General features: G+C 37.8%; 1 protein-coding gene across 2 annotated transcripts in view; it reads right to left on the minus strand.

Annotated features, from left to right (window-relative positions):
* Positions 1–23,095, minus strand: part of LOC126248964 (sodium-coupled neutral amino acid transporter 9-like) — a 356,283-nt gene that overhangs the window by 13,871 nt on the left and 319,317 nt on the right. For both annotated transcript variants that reach the window (XM_049950515.1, XM_049950514.1), the window contains exons 10-11: positions 18,819–18,923; positions 8,950–9,188 (exon numbers count right to left, since the gene is read on the minus strand). In XM_049950515.1, the coding sequence (XP_049806472.1) occupies positions 8,950–9,188; positions 18,819–18,923 (344 nt within the window). The remainder of the gene's footprint in view (positions 1–8,949; positions 9,189–18,818; positions 18,924–23,095) is intronic.

Raw genomic sequence — 23,095 nt, forward strand, 5'->3', positions numbered from 1 at the left:
TACAGATTTATGAACAGCCCTGCAGGATTCATGGTGTAAATTCCCTCCAGCACTACTTCAGACATTAGTTTAGTCCATTCCACAACCTGTTGTGGCTCTCCTGCATGTTCATGGAGGTCCTACACGATATTAGGCACGTGTATCAGGTTCTTTGGTTCTTCAGTGTATTTCAATGGTAGAGAATCTAATACAGTTTCTTCAATGAAAATAGTATTATTTCATACTTGGATATGAGATATGTGGATTCTTGATGCAGTTCAGGTATCTGCCAGAAAATGTTCAATCAACTGTAAGTATGTGAAAATTATCACAATGTTACAACCAAAACAAAAATGATACACAAAGTACTAATGCTGTGCAGTGCTAGTATTTAATACTGTATGGAATATATATTGCACCAAAATTAATTCATACATCACGAAAAGCCTCTGAAAACACTATACTGCCCCAGTTTAAGTCTCATACTACTGAAAAGATGAGTGAAATAGATATTAGTGTCAGTGGCATTGAGATACAGCTGAAATTGTCAAAATTGAATGAAGCCCTATTGCCCAATGGAATCCCTGTCAAACTCTGGACCCAATTTTCAGCTGTGTTAGCCTCTCTTTTAACTATAATCTATCATAGATCATTCAAACAAATATTATGTCCAGTTTCTGGAAGAAAGGACAGGTCATACCTGTCTATAAGAAGGGTAGCACTGGTGATCCACAAAACTACCATCCCATATCCTTGACATGCATAGGTTGTGGAATCTTAAAAGATACTATGGGCTCAAACATAGTGGTGTATTGTCCTCCATGTGAACCAGCATGGACTTTGAAAATACAGATCACATGAAGCCCAACATACACTTTTCACAGATGACATGCTGAAAACCATGGATCAAACATCCAGTGAGATACAGTATTTCTCAATTTTCTTAAAGCTTTTGGCTCAGTACCACACCTACACTTATTATAAAAAATATGATAGTATGGAGCATTAGATGATATTTGTGACAGGATTGAGGATTTCTTGGTAAGGAGGCTGCAGGATGTTATCTGGGATCGAGAGTCATCGATAGATATAGAAATAGCTTTGTGTGTACCCTAGGGAAGTGTGTTGGATCCCTTTTTGTTCATGTTAGATACATTAATGACCTTGCAGACAATACTAATAGTATCCTCAGACTTTTTGCAGATGATGCAGTAATATACAATGAACCACAGTCTGAACGAAGCTGCAAAAATATTCAGTCAGACATTTAAAAAATATCAAAGTGGCTCAAAGATTGTGAACTTGCTTTAAATGTTTGTAAATGTAAAATTGTACACACCCTGAATGAAAATACCATATTAGTGAGTCACAGTTGGAATTGGTAAACTCATACAAATACCTAGGTGTAACACACACATAGGGGGGATATGATATGGAATGAACACAAAGGCTCAGTCATGGGTAAAGCAGGTAGCTTCCTTTGATTTCTGCATGAGATATTGAGCATACACAGTGAAGTTCAACATCAATGGTCACATGTTTGTTTGACCCATGACAGAGTGTGTCACAGAGATGTTGAAAGAACTATCCCAGAAAAGTCTACTAACAATGTTTCAACAACCGGATTTAAATAATGACTCTAGGAATACACTACAACCCCCCACATATTGCTCCCACGATGATGAGATCAGATTAATTACAGCACGAATGGAGGCATTTAAACAATCATTATTTCTGTACTCTATATGGGAATTGAATATTAAAAAGCCATAATAATTGATACAGTGGGATGTAGTGTCTGCCATGCATTTCACAGTGACCCCGAACAAATTCCTTCAACTGTCACAAAATTATTAGACAGTTTGGAAAACTGGTTCCAACTAAATGGGCTAAAACTGAATATTGAGAAAACACATTTGCTGCAGTTTAAAACTAAAAACTATAATGTAAAAGAATTTTACATTAGTAGTAGAAACCAAGATCTGAAAAGAGAGGACTGTTTTAAATTTTTAGGCATGCATTTGGACCAAAATCTATCCTGGTCTTCATGCATAAAGTGTTTAGCAAGTAAATTAAACAGCCTGATATTTGTACTGAAGATTCTGTCCACCCCCGGTAGCTGAGTGGTCAGCGTGACAGACTGTCAATCCAAAGGGCCCGGGTTCGATTCCCGGCTGGGTTGGAGATTTTCTCCACTCAGTGACTAGGTGTTGTGTTGTCCTAATCATCATCATTTCATCCCCATCGACGCGCAGGTCGCCGAAGTGGCATCAAATCGAAAGACCTGCATCAGGCGAACGGTCTACCCGACGGGAGGCCCTAGCCACACGACATTTCATTTCATTCACTGAAGATTCTGTCATATTCGACTAACATGGAGACAAGAAACATAGTTTATGACAGCTACTCTGAATCAGTTAATGGTATGGCATTATTTTTTGGGGAGGCACAGGCAAAATGATTAGAATCTTAGAATTACAAAAATCAGTTATTAGACATATGACTAATGCAAAACTAAAAGTATCATGTTGCCCTTTGTTAAGAAATTTAACACATTCCAGTCACTGCCCATAGAATCTATGAGCGCGTATTTATTGCCGTAACGGTTGGCGCTCAGAGAATCTCCGAGTGCCGCCTTCTTGATTTTTATTTCAGGGTGCTGCGCATTATGTCTGTGCGGTGACATCTGAAGTTGAGTTTTTTGTTCTTTTAGCACATTGGTCAACCGCTAGATAGTGTTCCTGCCACCTCTAAGCTAGAGTGATTACTATAAGCACTATGTGACTCAAAAAAGACACCGAAACAATTCCCGCGCATTCATTCTTGCAGTGTGCTTCTGTAGTTCTCTTTATCGCAAACATTTGTTGTAAAATGGGGGACAGGTTCACTGAAGAGGAAATTCTGAGGCTGCTTGAAGCATCTGGATCTGAAATTGATGATGATGGGTTTGAAACTGAAAATAGTTCTTCTGAAATACATGGTAATTATAATGGTCAGCCATTGTGTTTAGGGATGACAATTATATTCTCAGCAGTTTCACTGACTCATATCATTTATTTTGAAGGTAATAATGGGTGTTCCAAAAATGAAAATTGGCCATCTGATGTATCAGAAGAGTGTGAAGCTCCCATTCAATGAGGCGGAGGCAGAATGCAACAATAGCAGAAGTCAAAAAGCAACATTGTTGACTGGGTAAATGACGATGTTTAGGATCATTTACTGCTCTTTGAAGGTGTAAGTAATGTCTTGGCACCTTTGAATACCAAAAGTACTGAATTTGACTGTTGGAGCATCTTTGACAGCGCAAATGTCATAAAAAACATAAAGATAGAATGGTGTGGGTTCCCGTAGTCATGTCCTAGTTCATGAACCACGGGCAACGTATGAGTGGCCAAGTAAGTGGTCCCGACAGTCGGGATACCAGTTACTTTGGAATAAGGCTGGGCATCTCGGACATATTCTGAGTCGTGGTCACCTGTGTGCTCATACGGCAAAGACTACCAAATCCACCGGTTAGTTCCTCAACCATTAGGGGTAAAACTCAATGGGACTCGGGGCAAGTAAGGCTAGCAACCTGCTTCCCTGGTACTTTAAATATGATGCTGGCAACAATCAGAGCAAAATGCCTTGGACCTTTGGAGGTGACAGAGTCCCACCTATAACTGACAAAACAAGGACTCCTAAGATACGACTTAGCAAACAAATGGTAATGAGATGGGGAGCTATTAATATCAATGGGGGCTACTCTGGGAAGAAGGTAGAGCCGGCAGAGGCTGCAAGTAAGATGGGGCTGTACGTTTTAGCTGTTAGTGACATTCGGGTAAGGGGTGAGAAAGAAGAGGAAGTGGGAGAATACAAGGTCTACCTGTCAGAGTCAAAGCAGAAATAGCACAATGGGGTGTAGGGCTTTACATCAGGAAAGAAAAGGAACCCAGCGTAGTTGCAATAAGGTATGTAAACGAACGACTGATGTGGATAGATTTGACAGTGTCTAGCAAGAAAATTAGGATTGTGTCAGTATATTCGCATTATGAAGGGACAGATCAAGATAAGATGGATAGTTTTTATGAGGCACTCAGTGATGTAGTTGTTAGAGTAAAGGACAAGGACAGTGCTCTGCTCATGGGTGATTTTAATGCCAGGATTGGAAATCGAACAGAAGGGTATGAAAAGGTTATGGGTAAATTTGGAGAGGATATGGAGGCCAACAGGAACGGGAAACAACTCTTGGATTTCTGTGCCAGTATGGGCTTAGTAATCACAGACTCCTTTTTTAAACATAAGAACATTCACTAGTATACTTGGGAAGGCAGGGGAACCAGATCTGTCATTGACTATATAATAACAGATCAGGAATTCAGGAAGGCTGTGAGGGACACACGTGTATTCAGGGGATTCTTTGATGACACTGATCATTATTTAATCTGCAGTGAAATTGGGATTGTGAGGCTGAAAGTGCAGGAGGTCAGGTCCATATGTAGGAGGATAAGAGTGGAGAAACTTTAGGATAAGGAAATCAGGCACAAGTACATAACAGCGATCTCAGAAAGGTACCAGTTAGTTGAATGTAGTCAATTACAGTCATTGGAAAAGGAATGGACAAGTTACAGGGACACAGTACTAGAAGTGGCTAAAGAATGTCTTGGAACAGAAGTGTGTAAAAGTAGGACGAAGAAAACAGCTTGGTGGAATGACACAGTCAAGGCAGCGTGTAAAAGGAAAAAGAAGGCGTATCAAAAATGGCTACATACTAGAACTCAGGTAGACAGAGAAAGTTATGTTGAAGAAAGAAACAAAGCCAAACAGATAATTGCAGCATCCAAGTAGAAATCTTGGGAAGACTTTGGAAACAGGTTGGAGACTATGGGTCAAGCTGCTGGAAAACCATTCTGGAGTGTAATTAGCAGTCTTCGAAAGAGAGGTAAGAAGGAAATGACAAGTATATTGCACAGGTCAGGAAAACTGCTGGTGAATCCTGTGGATGCCTTGGGCAGATGGAGGGAATATTTTGACGAGTTGCTCAATGTAGGTGAAAATACAAGCAGTAATGTTTCAGATTTCGGGGTAGAATGGGATAGGAATGATGATGGAAATAGGATCACATTGGAGGAAGTGGAGAAAATGGTCAATAGATTGCAGTGCAATAAAGCAGCTGGGGTGGATGAAATTAAGTCGGAGTTCATTAAATACAGTGGAATGTCAGGTCTTAAATGGCTACACAGGATAATTGAAATGGCCTGGAAGTAGGGACAGGTTCCATCAGACTGGACAAAAGCAGTAATCACACCAATCTTTAAACATGGAAACAGAAAAGATTGTAACAACTACAGAGGTATCTCTTTAATCAGCGTTGTGGGTAAAATCTTCTCAGGTATTGTTGAAAGGAAAGTGCGAGTATTAGTTGAGGACCAATTGGATGAAAATCAGTGTGGATTTAGGCCTCTTAGAGGTTGTCAGGACCAGATCTTTAGCTTGCGGCAAATAGTGGAGAAGTGGTATGAGTGGAACAGGGAATTGTATCTATGCTTTATAGATCTAGAAAAGGCATATGACCAGGTTCCTAGGAGGAAGTTATTGTCTGTTCTACGAGATTATGGAATAGGAGGCAAACTTTTGCAAGCAATTAAAGGTCTTTACACGGATAGTCAGGCAGCAGTTAGAGTTGACAGTAACTTGAGTTCATGGTTCAGAGTAGTTTCTGGGGTAAGACAAGGCTGCAACCTGTCTCCACTGTTGTTCATATTATTTATGGATCATATGTTGAAAACAATAGACTGGCTGGGTGAGATTAAGATATGTGAACACAAAATAAGCAGTCTTGCATATGCGGATGACTTAGTTGTGATGGCAGATTCGATTGAAAGTTTGCAAAGTAATATTTCAGAGCTAGATCAGAAATGGTATGAAGATTAGCATCTCCAAAACGAATGTAGTGTCAGTGGGAAAGAAACATAAACAGATTGAGTGCCAAATAGGAGGAACAAAGTTAGAAAAGGTGGACGGTTTCAGGTACTTAGGATGCATATTCTCACAGGATGGCAACATAGTGAAAGAACTGGAAGCGAGGTGTAGCAAAGCTAATGCAGTGAGTGCTCAGCTACGATCTATTCTCTTCTGCAAGAAGGAAGTCAGTACCAAGACTAAGCTATCTGTGCACCGTTCAATCTTTCGACCAACTTTGTTGTATGGGAGCGAAAGCTGGGTGGATTCAGGTTACCTTATCAACAAGGTTGAGGTTACGGATATGAAAGTAGCTAGGATGATTGCAGGTACTAGTAGATGGGAACAATGGCAGGAGGGTGTCCACAATGAGGAAATCAAAGAAAAACTGGGAATGAACTCTATAGATGTAGCAGTCAGGGCGAACAGGCTTAGATTGTGGGGTCACGTTACACGCATGGGAGAAGCAAGGTTACCCAAGAGACTCATGGGTTCAGCAGTAGAGGGTAGGAGGAGTCAGGGCAGACCAAGGAGAAGGTACCTGGATTCGGTTAAGAATGATTTTGAAGTAATAGGTTTAACATCAGAAGAGGCACCAATGTTAGCACTGAATAGGGGATCATGGAGGAATTTTATAAGGGGGCTATGCTCCAGACTGAATGCTGAAAGGCATAATCAGTCTTAAATGATGATGATGTTGATGATGATAGAAACAAACTGTTACGCTGCAGTAATAATTTCCAAAGTCATGTGAATAACAATGATAATTACATACGAAAGGGTCAGCCAAACCATGATCCTATACACCAAATCTGACCTTTTTTTTGATAACTTTGTACTGAAAAAAAAAGAACAGTTTTTATACTGGTGAGAACCTCACAGTTGATGAAGGTTTATGTCCATTCAGAGGGAGAATTCGATTTTGAGTATATATCAAGTACAAACAGAGCAGGTATGGTATAATATTTTTCATTCTAAGTGATTCAGCAACAGGATAGGTTTTGAACTGTGAAGTGTACACTGGTGCAGTGCAGTTTCAGTGGTGCTACATTTGTGCAAAAGTTATCTATGTAAGGGTCATACACTGTACATGGATCAGTTTTATACTTCTGTAAAATTCTTTGAAAGATTGTTTGATGATGGCACATCTGCTGTTGGCACAGTAATGAGAAACAGAAGAGGCCTACCACAGGAATTCAAACAGAATAAGCTAATAAGAGATGAAATAGTATTCAAGAGAAAAACATCCATACTAGCACTTCACTAGAAAGATACCAGGGATGTGTTTGCCATTTCTACCAAACATAGAATGACAAGTAGTGTTACAAAGACAAAATCCAAGCTGAAATGGTAGAAAAACTGAAGCCTGATCTCATACTTGATTATAATAAAAATAAAACTGGTGTTGATCATGGAGATCAGCTAGTTACCTACTATTATTTTCAATGATGAACAATGAAATGGTGGAAAAAGGTATTTTTCATGTATTTATGATGTATGTGGTCAATTCTTATATTCTGTACAAGAAACCTTGGCCTGTCTCTCACAAACGAACCAGCTTGTTTACTTTTATGGGAAACCTGGGAAACAAATACTTGAGAAATCAGGTGAAGCTTTCAATGAAGAAAAGCAGGGTTCAGCAGCAAACAGGCTAACTCCAAGGCATTTCCTCACTCATGTCCCATTGACAACAAGCAAGAAGTATGCTTCAAGATACTGTACTGTTTGCTCTGAGAAGGGAGAATGCAGTACTGGCAAACGAGTGAGAAGGGAGATCAGATGGTAGTGTGAAGAATGTAATGCAGGATTGTGTCTACCTGACTGTTACAAGCAATATCCCACAAAGAAAACTTTTTCTCAATGAAAAGAGTTGTATAAATTCAATGAAATAGTTTTGTACAGTTATTTTATAATAATTTCTGATTTATTGCAATTACAAAGTTTTTTTCTACCTCTGAATCTTCTTATTTTCAAAATATAATGATTCTGTAAATATGTGATGTCTTTCAGAAAACTTTAAACAAATGTTGAGATGTAGGATGACAATAAAAACAACAGTTAAAAGGTTTTGCTTTTCTTCATTATCTTTTGGTCCGGAGCAATGCAAGAAAGGTGCAAAAATATACAACTTCTATGGGCTTGCAGCAGTCCCTGTAGTCTGACTGCAATGTGTTAAAATTTTATGTGCTCCATGTTTGTACATTTAGAACTGATTATTTTTGTATACAGAAACCCCAAGTTATTCATAGACAATAAATATAAACACCAATACAGTACTAGGAAAAAGGAGAATTTCATACTTCCCACTCATAGTTTAAAGCTGTTCACAGAAACCGCAGAATACTTGGGCGTGAAAATATACAACATTCTAAAAAAGAAACGAGTCCTCAGCATGGAGATGGGGCAACTAAAGCAGAAACTATGACAATTGTCAGTACATAAATGTTATTATTCCTTAGAAGAATTTCTTAATGATAATACGACAATCTGGGCAAGTGGCTGGAATGATTGGTTAATTAAGCTTAGAAGTTTTATGTCTAATAAATGACTGTAATAATTAGTCTCTCTTTTCACAGTAATACTGTGTTAGGTTACACACAGCCTCTCTAAATTATAAATTAATAATTATTGTTTCTGTAATACATGTAAATTGTAATAGCAGCATTGATGAGTCCCCTGCACATTAAATCTTGTGATTTAACTCCGTTTGTTATCGGACAATAAAAATTCTGATTCTGACTACAGAGAATAGATGTACATGTAGATTGGGAACAAATAGTCGAAACAAAAGTCTGAAATATCAGTGGAGCACAAATTATAATGATAATGAAGGAGATCTCATTATGTTAACATAGCAGGCATATGAAAATCAAAGAGACACATAATTGTTGAGCAAATATTATCAATTAAATATGTCAAAATTTGGCTAATGAAATCAAAATTTTTGAAAGAGAAAGTCAAAAGAAATATTGGTTTTTACTGTTCTTCAACAAACCTAAAACTTAGTATACTGCTTATTAAAATTATTACCTTATAATTGCACCAATTTTTGGCAAAAATATTGCAAAAAATACACAAACAGTAATAATTAATGTATTCAAGGAGAGCACATGAAAGAAACCAGGATACTCATTTTCCACTAGTGCTGTGAAGATCTGTGCTCTCAGCATGTATGTAATGAGTGGATATACTGTCACAAGCTGGAAAAACAGAAATAGTCTTGCTACTGCTGTCATGAGGTCCCAGTTTTCAAAATTATTCAACAGGTTCTGAAAAACAAAGCAGAATTTGTTATTCAGTTTTTTCTATTTTCCCCCTCAGACTGTATGCAATCAATCACACATGCAAAATCTGCTTGGTTATAAAGTATTCAGAAAATATTTATAAATTTTTAAAAAACCATATATGCATAAATTAGACATATACTAAAGAAATCCAATAATCTGAAAGGAACTACTGTGCAGAATAATGAAGTGTGCCACAAGAAATCCTTTTAACTTAGATTTAGATACATGGAATTTATCATTCAAATTTTACAGTTCTACCAGAAGTTATTGAAATGGGACTTGCAGAGGAAGATGCTTTTTTGCATACAATGGTAAATGCAGTGTTATTTAAGTTAGTATAGAGGACATAAATAACATTATTCACAAATTTCACTTTGCATCTAACTGTCCTGGAAAATGACTAACGGTAAATAAAGTGCTTAGTGAAATAGAAAACAAGATTTAAGAGTTAAATTCATGAATAATTACATTAAAATGGTATGACCAGTCTATTTATGAGTCTTCTTTAGATTATGCAGTAAAACACTACAAATTGATGTCCAAGTCTTGCTCTGACAAAATTAGATGAGGTAAACTCATTTTGGATAAGGCTTTCAAGCTGAGACATAATCCAAGCAATAGTAGAAATCACAGTTTTCTTTTTTTATGCAGCAAATAAAGCTATTTGTGGTGTATCGTACAGGAATTGTGTCAAGCAAGGAAAGCCAAAGTCAGGTTCATCATAACTGAATAATGAATCCCTGAACTTAATCCACCTGAACATACAATTTCTAACAAATAACCTCCATGAATAGGGAATATTCTTCGAAAAAGTGTAGTGTGAAATGAGCACTGACTAAACACTGACGTAATAAGGAGGAATGCAACTTCTACACTCCAGCTGGCTGTACCACCTTAACTGGTTACCATAGTTCCCAGATGGTGAAATGTGATGGTGTACCTACATTAATTAAAGAAAATATGCCCCTTAAAGTCAAAGGAATAGATGTTGAACATTTCACTCTAGAGCAAAAATTTGAAGCTGCAGCTCTCTAGTTCCCTGACTATGCAGCAACCATAATGTTTATGTGGCCAGAATGAGGTTTTCACTCTGCAGTGGAGTACTAGTTCCGCAAGGTTCGCAGGAGAGCTTCTGTAAAGTTTGGATGGTAGGAGACGAGATACTGGCAAAAGCTGTGAGGACGGGGCATGAGTCGTGCTTGGGTAACTCAGTTGGGTTTTGCTGCCGTCTGTAATAAAAAAACTGAGTTAATGGATCAATGATGAATTGAAACGGATGTCTTGCAACGTCCACCCTGAACAGATACAATGGGGGAAAAAAAACGTCGGTAGAGCACTTGCCCGCGAAAGGCAAAGGTCCCGAGTTCGAGTTTCGGTCCGCCGAGTTCGAGTCTCGGTCCACACACAGTTTTAATCTGCCAGGAAGTTTCGTAATGTTTATGTAGTGTCTGCTCAACACAGTCTTTAAAGACTTTGTGGAGTATTTAGAAAATATGGCATTATCATTACTTAAATATGAGATGAATAGAATATTAATAACTGATTACATTATTTTAGATGTGCTAGTGAAAAATTCTCAGACTAGATTCTAGATACTCTATGGTCACACAACTTTTATTGTCTCTGTAATAAATCTACCAGACAATGTCACTTGAAATACATGTAAACATGATAGTCAATAGGATATCATTAGCTATTGCTATCTCACCATGATGGCCTTCTTCTATTGAATTCACTACCGACACAGGCACATCATGTCTCACTAAAGTCCTCTAAAAGTAAAATACAAAAATGTCTGAGAAAAAAGGGTTTTACACCACCAGATAATTTAAAAAGTCCCTTCATTCAATAAATTATGTGTTTATTATTGTATAGTGTTCTTTTCACATATTTGCCTTTGTTGTTTGATCATATATATATTAGAAAATAGTATTTAGTACAATATATCATGCAACCACATTTTTTTAAGATGTCAGTCCCCACTGTAAAATGTCGTTTTTAATTATTCATGATGATATTGATTACATGAAAATACTTAAAGATAGATGAATATTAATAACTGATTACATTATTTTAGATGTGCTTGTGTCTGTGTATGTGCGGATGGATATGTGTGTGTGTGCGAGTGTATACCTGTCCTTTTTTCCTTTTTTCCCCCTAAGGTAAGTCTTTCCGCTCCTGGGATTGGAATGACTCCTTACCCTCTCCCTTAAAACCCACATGCTTTCGTCTTTCCCTCTCCTTCCCTCTTTCCTGATGAGGCAACAGTTTGTTGCGAAAGCTTGAATTTTGTGTGTATGTTTGTGTTTGTTTGTGTGTCTATCGACCTGCCAGCACTTTCGTTCAGTAAGTCACATCATCAACAAACTGTTGCCTCATCAGGAAAGAGGGAAGGAGAGGGAAAGACGAAAGGATGTGGGTTTTAAGGGAGAGGGTAAGGAGTCATTCCAATCCCGGGAGCGGAAAGACTTACCTTAGGGGAAAAAAAGGACGGGTATACACTCGCACACACACACATATCCATCCACACATATACAGACACAAGCAGACATATTTAAAGACAAATATACCTGCTTGTGTCTGTATATGTGTGGATGGATATGTGTGTGCGTGCGAGTGTATACCCGTCCTTTTTTCCCCCTAAGGTAAGTCTTTCCGCTCCCGGGATTGGAATGACTCCTTACCTTCTCCCTTAAAACCCACATCCTTTCGTCTTTCCCTCTCCTTCCCTCTTTCCTGATGAGGCAACAGTTTGTTGCGAAAGCTTGAATTTTGTGTGTATGTTTGTGTTTGTTTGTGTGTCTGTCGACCTGCCAGCACTTTCATGTGGTAAGTCACATCATCTTTGTTTTTATATATATATATATATATATATATATATATATATATATATATATATATATATATATATATATATATATATATATATATATAGTGATGAAATATCTGTTGCTTTAGGGTACACTGGCGTTCAAGCACAGAGATTTCCATTGATTAAAGCCACAGTTAAGATCACAAGGGAATTCAATGTTTCTTGCACGGATATACGTTTGACCTAGACTTGATGTTTTAAAGGAACATGCTTCTATTCTTGTGACATATCGGCTTCTTTTTCAACACTGTTATCTTCTATTATCTCACCAATGACATAACACTAGTACCAAACAAAACAAGGTCTTGAAACTGGACTTCACCAAGTTTTTCGTAGACTGCGCACTTGTTTTCATCATGGTTGTTATTAATATTAACATTTGCCCTATCAAGTTTCTATAAAAAACTTTTATCAAATCAGTAGTAGACACTACAAAAAATATTTCCCCAAAAATTGAATGAGACTGCCAGGAGATCCAGTGAATTCTCAGTTTTTGCAACAAAATTATTTTGTCTCTTTTGCAATTGCTTGATCCCAAGGCTACATATTTTTGGTGGTACTGGGAAGAAGAAAATCAAATTCAATGTGTTGCACTAAAAAATGTTTCAGGAGAGCTGGAGATTTGTCTATAAGAAACGCCACCTTGTGAATTTGTTCAATAAATTTGTGATCAAGTGATTTTATTCATGTAACAAAATGTTTGTCTGTCTTCCATGCTCATTGCTGATATATTTACTTGCACAGCAGATTATTTATGTTTTCAAAGCAGCAAAAATTTGTAGCTTTACAGATGACAAGCAACTTCAACTTCTCTGTCCCACCAACAATGGGGTAGGCAACTATTAGCACCATGTCTATGCTGAGCTTCCAAAAATGGCTAGTTTCATTTTGTACAGTGTGAGACTTGTCAGGGATGAGTTTAGAAAGCATTCCAAATTCATCTTCATTACATGCTGGACTTTTCATATTGTCCTATGAAGCCTGCTAAGACAAAATTTTTCCAGGCACTAACATCATCCCCATTCATGGATTTAGCTTCAAGACAGAGTTTTCAGTAACTATTTCCAATACATCTCGAAAACTTACTGAGCCAACCTGGTGCCACAATAATATTTTCTACATTAATCTTCCTTCCAGTTTTTTGCTTAGCCTATGGACCCACTTACAAGTGACGTATTCATTGAATTAAAGTATTTTCCAGTTCAATATACCCCCTTCATTATCTTTTCACAGGCAATTTGTTGAATATCCTTCTGTTTGGTAACAAAACTTTTCAACATTGAAGGTGGCATACCAAGAAACTGTCTAAGGTTTTTTTCTAGGGAAAGCATCTAGTCTCCACACTTCCAAATCATTTGCAATTTATCAGCACCTGAAAATTTATACTTCTTATTTTTCACAGCCATAGTGTGGAACTCAATACACTTTACTGTAAGAAAATGAAAATGTTGTTCACCATCCATGTACTTTGTCACAATTGGGGAGGAGGGGTAGGAAACCTCAGGTGATATTACCTGTGAGGATTGTGTTTTGGTGGTCACTACCTGGAAGAAGAAATGTAGCTCATGTCCAGTTCTTAACAAGAGTAAATCATTTTCATTGTTCTATCTGATAACTTACTCATTACTTGCAGAGAAGCTTTCATGAGCCTAGCTCAGTGTTGCAAAGAAAGACTTCCGACAGATAGGCAGCATGCCTTGTGCAGGAGAGGAGTGTTTTACACAGAAGATGCTTTAAATAGCCTCATATGTAAGTGTTTGTAGGGCTGGAGTCTAGAAGCACTTTAACTGGGAAAATGGTTTAGAGGGGAGCATCTTAATGAAGTTTTACTGTACGAGAGCTGGTATTTCCAACATCAGCTATGTTTTATATCATTTACGTGCATTAGAGACAAAAGAAGAGCTTTGATTCAAGTGTTTTTGGTGCCTCCATGAATAAATAAGCATGTGTTTGATCTCAGAAGTCAGTCACAGATTTGCTTCAGCACCACCTGGAACAGCTGAAACTTTGGAAGACTAAGTAAAAATATCCTAGATGCATGGTCAAAAATAATGACACATCCTGCTGATGACTATCTGTGATAGAAATTCATCTTTAGGTTACTGAATGTTAAGAAATAATTATTTGAGAAATCAGCCTACTGCAGAATAATACTGTCCATGTGCAGATCATGACAGAGAAGTACAGGCCTAATCTTACACAAAGTATTTGTTACATGTTCACAAAACTGAATAAAGACCTGAGAGGAAACATTTGTGTGGATAATGACATGGTTGAAGAGATGATGATGAGAGGAAGTTAAGAGCATTTGAAGGACATACATGAAACCATGGTAAAATTCTCTGAATAAATTGACAATCAGAATTAATAAAACAGAAACAGATTACTGATAAATTCTACGAATTCTGAAAACTAACTAAAGAGTATAATATCTTCAAAATGTTCAGTCAACCTTTGTAGTTTCTTGATGATATTCAAAACAGGCTGTTAAAGGCTGTAATACAGTGTGTAACTGCACAAATGGGTTATATAGGGGGTCACAAATGAATTTTGGCTACTTGAGCCAGTGTATACAGAAAAATATTTACTGTATATGTATTCAACTTTATTGTAATGATGTTCAGACTGTCTACTGCAGGATTTGTATTGTTAGTAGTGTCAGTGTCATGACTTGCCACTGGCACCAGTGCTGGTTTGATGCCATAGGACTGAAACACAAGCATTAGTGTGCATTGACATTGCAGACAGTCAACGTGGTTCTGGACAATGTGAGCCTTACTCATAAATCTGTTTTATCAAAACAAAAGCAACAGAACTGCTACTCTTTATGGATATCAACACATTAAAGGAATATGGAAAGGTCCTCTTTCCACACTGGAATTGAAGAACATGATTCAGAAGTTCAAATGAACTGGCAATTTGGAGATTGCATCAGAAAGAGGTCAGTGGCCAATTGCACCACAAATTTTTGAAATAGGTACTGCTGCAATGGCTGAGAATGTTGGATGGAATATGTGATCTTCAAGCAACACATAAGCTGTGTCATGACAGCTGAAGATTCCATGGTACACCATTCAGCAAGTGCTGCAAACAATTGTGATCTGTAATTTTTAGTGCAGTTCCAGGCAATCATTGATGCAGATGGTCTGCAAATTGAGCAACATTTGTAGACTGGAATGTAAACATGGTATGCAATTAACAAATGTTACACCCTCATGTGGAAATTAAAATGTGTTTATTTCAATGATTCATTCATTGCTTGTCTTCTGCATGTCCTTACACATGTTTCCACAAAGTTTTGTTGTTCTACAATCAATTCATGAGTGCCTTCTTGAGTAGTGAAAATTTAATTATAACCATGCTGCACATCTCTTTAGGGACTTTCGTGTACCATAAGTAAAGTAACTTTTATAAAAATGAAACATGTACTTGTTATGGAAAAAGGCAGCTAATATCATGTAGGGCCTACGTAATGTAACAGGTAGAGTTACTTACTTTTATTAAGTTGTTAACTCAATCACTTTCCTTTTCATTTTACAAGCAGAGGTTTTTACAATATTTATTAGATAGTTTGTTTCAGAATAACCACAAAAAGTAACATAAACAGTAGCCCCTATTTCACAATGGTCCTTCAATATTAGTTAGTTGTTCTCCTTGACATCTAGCCATTCTCTCATAGTATTACTCTGCAGCAAAGCTTTCAAACTTTTTCCTCATGTTGACACCCTTGTAATATACCCAGTATCATGAGATGCCCTTTCACTAATATTAATAAATACATTCTTCTGTAACAAATGATCTTTTAAAGAAATTTTAACTTTTACATTTCATTTCTAAGTATAGTATAATTATAAATTCAACACCTTTCACTGATATAAAACTTTTCAGTGTTGTTATGAATTCAATGATGCATGAGGGCTTGATGTGCATTACAGATCTGTCTTCTATTAACTTGGATGGAGGAGAAATTCACAAGCATTTCCTTATCTAACTTTCTCGATATTTCACATTTGACTGTTTGTATATCAGTCATAGGAAATACACTTTCCCATGACTGTGTTGTAGAAAACTGCAGCAAAGTGAGTTGTGCACTTTTTTTTTTTTTTTTTTTTTTTTTTTTTTTTTTTTTTTTTTTTTTTTTACTTACGCAGGGGAATCTTGCTGAACAAAAATCTAGAAGTTGCATAAATAGAATTTTTGGTACTTAAATTCTAAAGTGCAGTTGTTTTTCAGGTTGGAAATTTCATCCTCTTCAACAGGCTGAAGTTCACAACTGCTGGTAAGAGTGAAGTATTTGTAATCCAGTCCCACTGGTTTATAGCTAGTGTTGAGAAATATCCATGAAGTCTGTCTGTCAATTGCACTTAGTGGTCATAAATCAGTAGCCACATTTTGTTACTAACTTTTCATTTAGCTGTCTATGGAAACATTTAAAAATTGGATTATTTGTTTTTCTCAACCATACGTTGATTTTGATCTTCTAAGGTTGAAATTTTGTTTGTGATGATGAGGATATTAGCACCCTTACCTTATGGACTAGCATTTGTCTCTTTGAATATTTCAGATAAATCAGGAAGGAAAGCTAGCTTTATGCTGCAGAGCTCATCTTTTAATGCAGCCACAAACATAGTTTTGTTTTGTTGCTCAGACAACTGCATCATTAATTCTTAAATTTATACTCTTGCTAAATATTCTCCCTCTTGATAGCCAGCAGACTTTTGTATAAAGAAGGAGGTTACAGTGCTGTGTTCCTAGCTCATCACATATATGAGTGAATGGTCTTGAACTGAGAGGTCTGCTCTTATTTTAATTTATCATTTTACCAGTCATGCCCAAACCTGGTTTCCAGTCCTTCCCAATACGTTTTGCTACAAGCACTTTCCTATGTAGAAAGCAGTGCATAATCATTAAGTTTTTGTTTTTGTTGCGTCACCAGTGTCATGAATCTTTTACAGAATCTGTTACTGATGGGGCACCATCTGTGCATATGCCAATGCAATTCTTCCATTGTCTCCATGTATCCATTTATTACTTTAAAAAGCCTTTGACTCTGATCATTTAAGGAATTTCCTCGCAACAGATATAATGTTCTATTATGTTTCATTCATTAATGAAACAAATAAAAAAAGCAAGCTGAGCTAGGCCACATACATTGGTAGATTCATACAGTTGAATTGCTAACATTAAATTTAAATGATGGAAAATCCAGGATGGAATAATGACAATATTATGAAAAGCATTGATTGCTACTACAATATATTTGAGATGTTGAGTTGCAGACAGGAACAACAAAAAGACTACTAAGTTTTCACCCATAAGGTCTTCTTCTGAATTAGACAACATACACACACACATTCACACAAATGCTGCTCACACACACATGGCCAATGTTCCTGGCTACCGAGCCAGACTGGGAGCAGCTGTGCATGATGGGAGTAGCAATCTGGGTGATGGACATAAGGAGGAGGATAGGGCAGCGAGGGGGGGGGGGGGCAGAGTAGGATACTGGTGGGGGATTGTAAAGTGCTATTTGAGGGAGCAGACACGGATGAGGTGGAAAGAGGGTAGTGCAGCTAGGTGTAGTGAGGAGGCTAGCTGGTGGATGGGGGAGTGGAAAAGGAGAGAAGTAAAAAGACTGGTGCACTTGTGGAATAGAAGGCTGTGGAGTGGGAACAGGGAAGCTATGGTGTATGAAGGACAATGACTAACAAGTATGAGGCCAGGAGGGTCACGGGAATGTAGGATAAATTGTAGGGGGAGTTCAAAGAGTTCCCACCTGTGCAATTCAGAAAAGTTAGTGTTGGTAGGAAGGATCCAGCTGGTGCAAATTGTGAAGCAGTCATTAAAATGAAGAACATTCTGATGGGCAGCATGCTCAGCAACTGGGTGCTCCATTTGTTACTTGGTCACAGTTTGACAGACAGAAGCTATTCGTGTGGACATACAGCTTGTTGGTTGTCATGCCCAGACAGAATGAAGCACAGTGGTTGCAGATTAGCATGTACATCACATGATTGGTTTCACATGAAGCCCTGCCTTTGATGGGATAGGTGATGCTTGTTCCACCAGCTTGAGTTGTAACAGAGTGTTCAATGTTTTCAAAGTCTGAATCATCTCATTTTTGGGGGTTATGGAATGAAAACTGAATGTAATCTAATCTAGGACAACCTGGTTTCAAGCATATTCATGTAGAAATCATTTGGTAAGAGACCAAGAGGGAGATCCAGGAGTACATGGCTAAATGAAATTTTAAAGAAAATGCAACAGGATGGGTATAAATAATTGGCAGGAAGTAGCACAAGAAAGAGGCATTTGGAGGCAGCATGGGAGATCAGCACAGAAGCTTCAAGCCCCTTAGAAGCTAAGAAGAAGAAGAAAAAGAGAGAGGAAAACTAATTTATACTCTTTAATATAAGTTATTTTAAGACCAATAATTTTACCCAGATGGTGTTTTAGTTGCATTAAATTGACTGAGAAATATTCTTTTAAGGTTGGTGAAGCAAATATCTACTTGACTCATAGGAATATCTAAGAAACATTCACCTTACACTTTTATGTAAAATTGTAGTCTTACGCGGCTTTTAACAGATCGTAATTCACTAACAAAAACTACTGTTGAAATGCACATCATTACTAATTATTGATTTAGTGAAATGTAAATAATTAGAAATCCCAAAATCTCTTATCTACATTAAATTTATGACCATAATATTTAAGCCTACAAGTATATTTTGACTTACATCTTCTATGCATGACTTCTTTAGTGGGAAGCAGATGTAGAAAACTACCCCAATTGTCACATATGTAACTATGACAAGGACATATGCAACTGACAAATCACGACCCTGAAAAAATAAAATTTAAGAAAATTGGGTTATAAGTTAACAAATCAGGTTTATATATGGATGTGAAAACTGATTTCTTTTTCTGTTTTCACACAGCGTGTTCTGCTGTATGCATTTTCATTATTTGTAACTAACTCTAAATATGTATTGCCAAGATCTTATATAATGCTTACACCAATTAATTTTCATTAATAGACTACCTATTACACATAATCTTTTGTTTTTTGTGGGATAGGTACACAATAATTAATAATTTCATGTAAAGATCTTTTAAAGAGCACAGGTAACACCATTTCTTTCACCTTACAACTCTTTTATAAACTGAAATTTGAATTTTTGTTTTGAAGGTGTATATCATATTTCACTATACAAAAATTAATACTGAAGCAGCTACAACAGATCACATAATAAAATAAAAGACTTAAAAACAATGACTACCAACTGTCCACCACCAAATATTGATTATCAGTACTTTACAAAAAATGAAGTATGTACAAAGTGTACAACAGCTTCATACACTATCTGGTCAATAGTATGTCTATTAGTGGACATTAACATTGGGTGTACCCACCCTTCATCTTTATGATAGCATGAACTCTTCTGGGGAAACTTTCAGTGTGGTTTCTATATGTATGTGGAGGAGCAGCAGCCCTTTCTTCATCAAGAGCCAAAACCAGATTAGGTAATGATGTAGGATGCTGAGGTCTAATGCAGTATTGATATTCTAACACATCCCAAATGTATTCCACTGAGTTCAAGTTAAAACTATGGGCATGCCAGTCCATTTCAGGAATGTTATTGCCAATAAACCATTGTGTCACATATACTGCTTTATGAAAGGATGCATTGTCATGCTGATCACCTCAGAACTGTTCCTCTACTGTACGCAGTACACAACACTGTGTTGTTATGCTACTGACTTTTAATCACCTCTGGGCAGTTTCAAGTAATTGTACATGTTGCCATCATGTGTTGTATCACACTAACAAACTGAAAAATGAGTGTTTGTTAGTGTTGTGTGCCACAACACAGCTGGTGACTGCAGAGTGAACTTGTGTATGTTCCATCACTCAGACTGTGATAACCTGCATGTGAATTTCAGAACTTGGCTGATGCTTTCGGTTGGTGAACTTTTCAGGGAACTGCAGACTTGATATGTTGAATGGCCACTGGCATTTTCTTCTTTCCAGTCACCATGGTGTAACCCTCTCTTGCTGCTGTTATGGAATAGCTGATGGCTCACCACATGGAAAGTCAATAGCATACAAAAGGTTTCCTGGTCTGAGTACTGCTGCAGCCAATGGTAAATCGTTTGCCATTCCTGCTGTATGAGGAAAAGTCAGAAGACTGCATTTTTGTACAAAAAGCAGCTGCAACAGCACTTTACAGCTCTCAATGTAAAAGAAAATGATACTGCTAGATCCCTTTACTTATCATGGCTTCTGCAAGAAACTTATCAGTTGTTGCACATTTTGACCCTTCTGATGGAAACTGACAAACTGAATTTTGACAAAATTTGTTCCTGACTAAGTGCTCATTACAAAATACATCATCGTGTGATTTCAGGTCACCTCAAGTTTTACATCTACATCTACATTTATACTCCGCAAGCCACCCAACGGTGTGTGGCGGAGGGCACTTTACGTGCCACTGTCATTACCTCCCTTTCCTGTTCCAGTCGCGTATGGTTTGCGGGAAGAACGACTGTCTGAAAGCCTCTGTGTGCGCTCTAATCTCTCTAATTTTACATTCGTGATCTCCTCAGGAGGTATAAGTAGGGGGAAGCAATATATTCGATACCTCATCCAGAAACGCACCCTCTCGAAACCTGGTGAGCAAGCTACACCGCGATGCAGAGCGCCTCTCTTGCAGAGTCTGCCACTTGAGTTTGTTAAACATCTCCGTAATTCTATCATGGTTACCAAATAACCCTGTGACAAAATGCGCCGCTCTTCTTTGGATCTTCTCTATCTCCTCCGTCAACCCGATCTGGTACGGATCCCACACTGATGAGCAATACTCAAGTATAGGTCGAACGAGTGTTTTGTAAGCCACCTCCTTTGTTGATGGACTACATTTTTTAAGGACTCTCCCAATGAATCTCAACCTGGTACCCGCCTTACCAACAATTAATTTTATATGATCATTCCACTTCAAATCGTTCCGCATGCATACTCCCAGATATTTTACAGAAGTAACTGCTACCAGTGTTTGTTCCGCTATCATATAATCATACAATAAAGGATCTTCCTTTCTATGTATTCGCAATACATTACATTTGTCTATGTTAAGGGTCAGTTGCCACTCCCTGCACCAAGTGCCTATCCGCTGCAGATCTTCCTGCATTTTGCTACAATTTTCTAATGCTCCAACTTCTCTGTATACTACAGCATCATCCGCGAAAAGTCGCATGGAACTTCCGACACTATCTACTAGGTCATTTATATATATTGTGAAAAGCAATGGTCCCATAACACTCCCCTGTGGCACGCCAGAGGTTACTTTAATGTCTGTAGATGTCTCTCCACCAGTGTCTCAATTAACTGAGTCAGTTGACACTCCCTGCACCAAGTGCCTGGTCGACTGAATTCCAGGGGCTAAGTCATCGATGCAAGTTTCTTATGCCTACCACCAAAGAATCTTATGCATAGGGCATGATGAGAGACATGATCATGTGTGCAGAACCCAATAAAGAGTTTCTGTTACAAGTTTTACAGTTTGATGGCCCCTCATTGAATGAGGTGTTGCATTTAGCATAGACCTATGAAGTCACACAAGTGGCAGGCTGCTGCTTAGATTCCTTGGTGAGCATTGCCATGGTAAACAGTGAACCTGGACTTGTGGCAGATTTGGCACCCAGTGGTGACAATGCAGCAGTACACAAGCAACAGTATGCACATCCTGCCACATGTAAACAGTGGGTCGCATGCCACTCCAGCTAATGACAACCTTACCTGTACTGCCTGGCCTTTCTCAGAAGCATGCTAGAGACAACAGCCCATTCTAATGAGCAGATTGCACTAAATGTTCATGACAGGGTCACATTGCATCTGTTTGTCAAGTGGCCATTCCTGTCTCATGATCACAAGATGAAATGGGCATTAATGTTATATGTCAAACAATAGGAAATCCAGGATGGAATAATGACAATATTGAGAAAAGGATAGATTGCTATTCACCATATAGTGGAGATGTTGAGTCATAGGCAGGCACAACTGTCTGTCTGTGACTCAACATTTCCACTTAATGTTATATGTTCTGCACCATCCACTCAAGGGTGTTCCTTCAATAAGCTACTGTTTGTGGCTGACAGGATGGTCAACTTTGAAGTTGATACAGGTGTTGCCCCAAATATCATTAGCTTTCAAATATATTTACAGTTAGGGGAACCAACAGTTACTAAATTAGTTCAATTGTTTGGTCAGTTAAAGCAAGCAATGCATTTCATTGAAAAGTAAGTTTACCATGGAAGCCATTTACAAAAAGATGACCAGGACATAACTTTCTTAGTCATAAACACTACCGATACTGAGAATCTCTTAGGTTTGGATGCAGTCATGTCTTTTGTATTTTCAATCAATGACACAGTCAATCTGGTCTCTGAGAATGTTATGTTCCTTATCAACAACTGCATGTGTTCTGCACTGAATTCCCCAACATTTTTTCTTCTGCACTGGGAAATGTGAAGAGTTTCAAAGCTGATAGTTTGCTGAAATCTATGGCATGACCTCAATTTTTTCCTCTTCAGGCTGTTACACTTGCACTCTGTGGCCAGGTCAAGGATGAATTAGACAGGCAGCAGGAATAGGGTGTGATAGAACTTATATTGTTGAGTCAGTGAGTTACTGGCCTGGTTATGATCAGGAAATCATCTGGTAGACTCAGACTTTGCAGAGACTTCAAGATCATGGTGAATGCTAGAGCTGGTGTGGACAGATACACCATTCCAAAGCATGAGGAGCTATATGCAAAACTCATGGGTGGGAAATTTTTCTGCAAAATTGACCTCACTCAGGCATACTTACGCTACACAAATGTTCAAAGAAGATATCAGTGATTAACACACCACATGGTTTATACAAAGATAAGCAGTTGGTTTTTGGAGCCTCCAGTAGCCTGGCAATTTTCTAGAGGTTCCTCAAACAGCTGCTTCACAATGTGCTGGGTTTTAT

This window comes from Schistocerca nitens, chromosome 3 (genome assembly GCF_023898315.1).
Source record: "Schistocerca nitens isolate TAMUIC-IGC-003100 chromosome 3, iqSchNite1.1, whole genome shotgun sequence".
NCBI lineage: Eukaryota > Metazoa > Arthropoda > Insecta > Orthoptera > Acrididae > Schistocerca > Schistocerca nitens.